We start from the raw sequence: 2,345 nt of genomic DNA on the forward strand, positions 1-2,345 counted from the left end.
TCAGTATTCAATGGGAATTATGCCATATGTTTATAACATGGAAAGATATATAAAGATCAGTACTTTAATAGAAAAAAAAAATCAAAAATTTCATATAAGAATCGAATTAAATAAATATTTATTTATTTATTTATTTCCCCCATTATTTTACACTAGATTTTGTGCATCACGTGATCTGCTTTGAGTATGTACAAAGATCGTCACACCAACCTTTAAGTTACAACAAAAATAGCCTGTGTGGTTGGGGTAGGCCTCCTGAAGAACAACCCAGAGACAAATTATAAGGCTTCAACACTTAATTATATATAGGGTCTTCGATAATCTCATTGAATAAACACACACACACACACACAAATGGGGTTAAAGAGTAAAGTTTTGATCATTGGGGCAACAGGATACTTAGGGAAGAGGCTCGTAAACGCCAGTTTACAGCAAGGCCACGAGACATACGTTCTCCGGCGACCGGAGATCGGAGTTGACATTGAAAAAATCCAGATGCTGTTATCTTTCAAGAAGCAAGGAGCCCATCTCGTCACTGGTTCATTCAGTGATCATCGAAGCCTTGTTGAAGCCTTGAAGCAAGTAGACGTGGTGATATGTGCAGTATCCGGTGTTCATATCCGTAGCCATCAAATCCTCCTTCAGCTCAAACTTGTTGATGCCATCAAAGAGGCTGGAAACATTAAGGTATATACTGTATATAAGTCATCATATCATTACTTTTTAAACTTTTTTCCAGAAGTTTTTACCAAATCACAGGTAGCTATCTATGACATAACGTCGATAATATATGTTACAGAGATTCTTGCCATCTGAGTTTGGTACTGATCCAGCAAGAATGGCAGATGCATTGGAACCAGGGAGAGTGACCTTCGATGACAAAATGGTGGTGAGAAAAGCCATTGAAGATGCTGGGATCCCTTTCACCTACGTATCTGCAAATTGCTTTGCGGGTTACATGGTCGGTGGGTTGTGTCAACCTGGCCATATTCTTCCTTCGAGGGAATCAGTCCTCTTGCTTGGAGATGGCAATAAAAAGTGTACGTTATAACTTCGGCATCTATGACTATATGTGTTTGTGTGTGTGTGTGTTTAAATATTAATAAAAGGAATCAATATTGTGTTTGTGTAGCGATATTCGTTGATGAAGATGACATAGCTGCGTATACAATCAGAACCATAAACGATCCACGAACTTGTAATAAGACAGTCTACATAAGACCTTCGGAAAACATTCTTTCGCAGAGAGAAGTTGTGGAACTCTGGGAAAAACTCATCGGAAAACAACTCGAAAAATCATCTCTTTCCGAGCAAGACTTTCTCAATATCATGAGAGGTGACACACTCACACTCACACTCACATACCCTATCCCATATTCCATTTCCATTCATTTTTCTTGCATGCATGCTTTAATCGAGTTGTAATTACTCATGGTCATGGATGATCATTGATCAAGAGTACAGTTACTGATGGTTTGCAAATGTGTTGGATATACACAGGTCAAGGGTATGCGGAGCAGGTGGGGCTAACTCATTACTACCATGTCTTTTACGAAGGCTGTCTTACAAATTTCGAGATTGGAGATGGTGCTGAAGAGGCTTGTGCTCTCTACCCTGACATCAAATACACCAAAGTTGCGGACTACCTCAAGCAATACCTTTGAATGAATGACTCAAATTTGATGCATATATATGTTGTTTTGTATGTTACTATGTGTGAACTTGGTACAAGTCCAAAAAGTCTTGAGTTGGGACTGTTTTTACATAAAACAAATTATTAGAAATTGATTGGTGTTGATGCTCACGGGTCTTTAATTCACAAGTTCCTTCTTTTTTAGTTCATTATGTTTATTAAAGTTTAATAAATTGATAAATCATTTTATTTTTTATACTCTGTATTAATTTTCTTTCCTTACATTAAATTCTATAAAGTTGAATGGGATATATTTTTAATAGTTAAAAGGTTTTTTTTCTCCGTTGAAAAATTCAATGGTTATTGAACTTTATATGTATCCATTGTATTCCAACATAACATCTCATAATGATAGAATTTAATCTATTGAATGTCAGTTAGACATGTCACCTCATTCAACTCTTTCATTAAGGCTGTGTTTGGAGTACTAGCTGATAGCTGAAAAATTAGCTGTTAAATAAAAAGCTAGCTGATAAAAAATAATGTTTAGTAAAACTAGCTGAAATATATAAAATTACATAAAAGGACATGTAAGAGTATGTGTTTCTATAATTAAATAAGGGGTGTATTTGGAAAATTTTAAAAAAACTCCTAAAAAGCTAGTCTAAGTTGCTTTTCAAAAAGCTAGCTTATAAGCTACTTTTTGGCTTAC

At 35.5% G+C, this 2,345-nt stretch overlaps 1 protein-coding gene across 1 annotated transcript; it reads left to right on the forward strand.

Moving 5' to 3' along the window:
• The first annotated feature begins 250 nt into the window (after positions 1–250).
• LOC145122769 (bifunctional pinoresinol-lariciresinol reductase 2-like) lies at positions 251–1,889 on the forward strand. Its single transcript, XM_079058338.1, has 4 exons — positions 251–687; positions 800–1,040; positions 1,133–1,336; positions 1,501–1,889. Exons 1-4 carry the CDS (start codon positions 355–357, stop codon positions 1,662–1,664), a joined length of 942 nt encoding a protein of 313 aa, XP_078914464.1. The 5' UTR covers positions 251–354; the 3' UTR covers positions 1,665–1,889.
• Positions 1,890–2,345: the final 456 nt, after the last annotated feature.

This window comes from Lactuca virosa, chromosome 6 (assembly GCF_052849685.1).
Source record: "Lactuca virosa cultivar CGN04683 chromosome 6, Lactuca_virosa_CGN04683_v6, whole genome shotgun sequence".
NCBI lineage: Eukaryota > Viridiplantae > Streptophyta > Magnoliopsida > Asterales > Asteraceae > Lactuca > Lactuca virosa.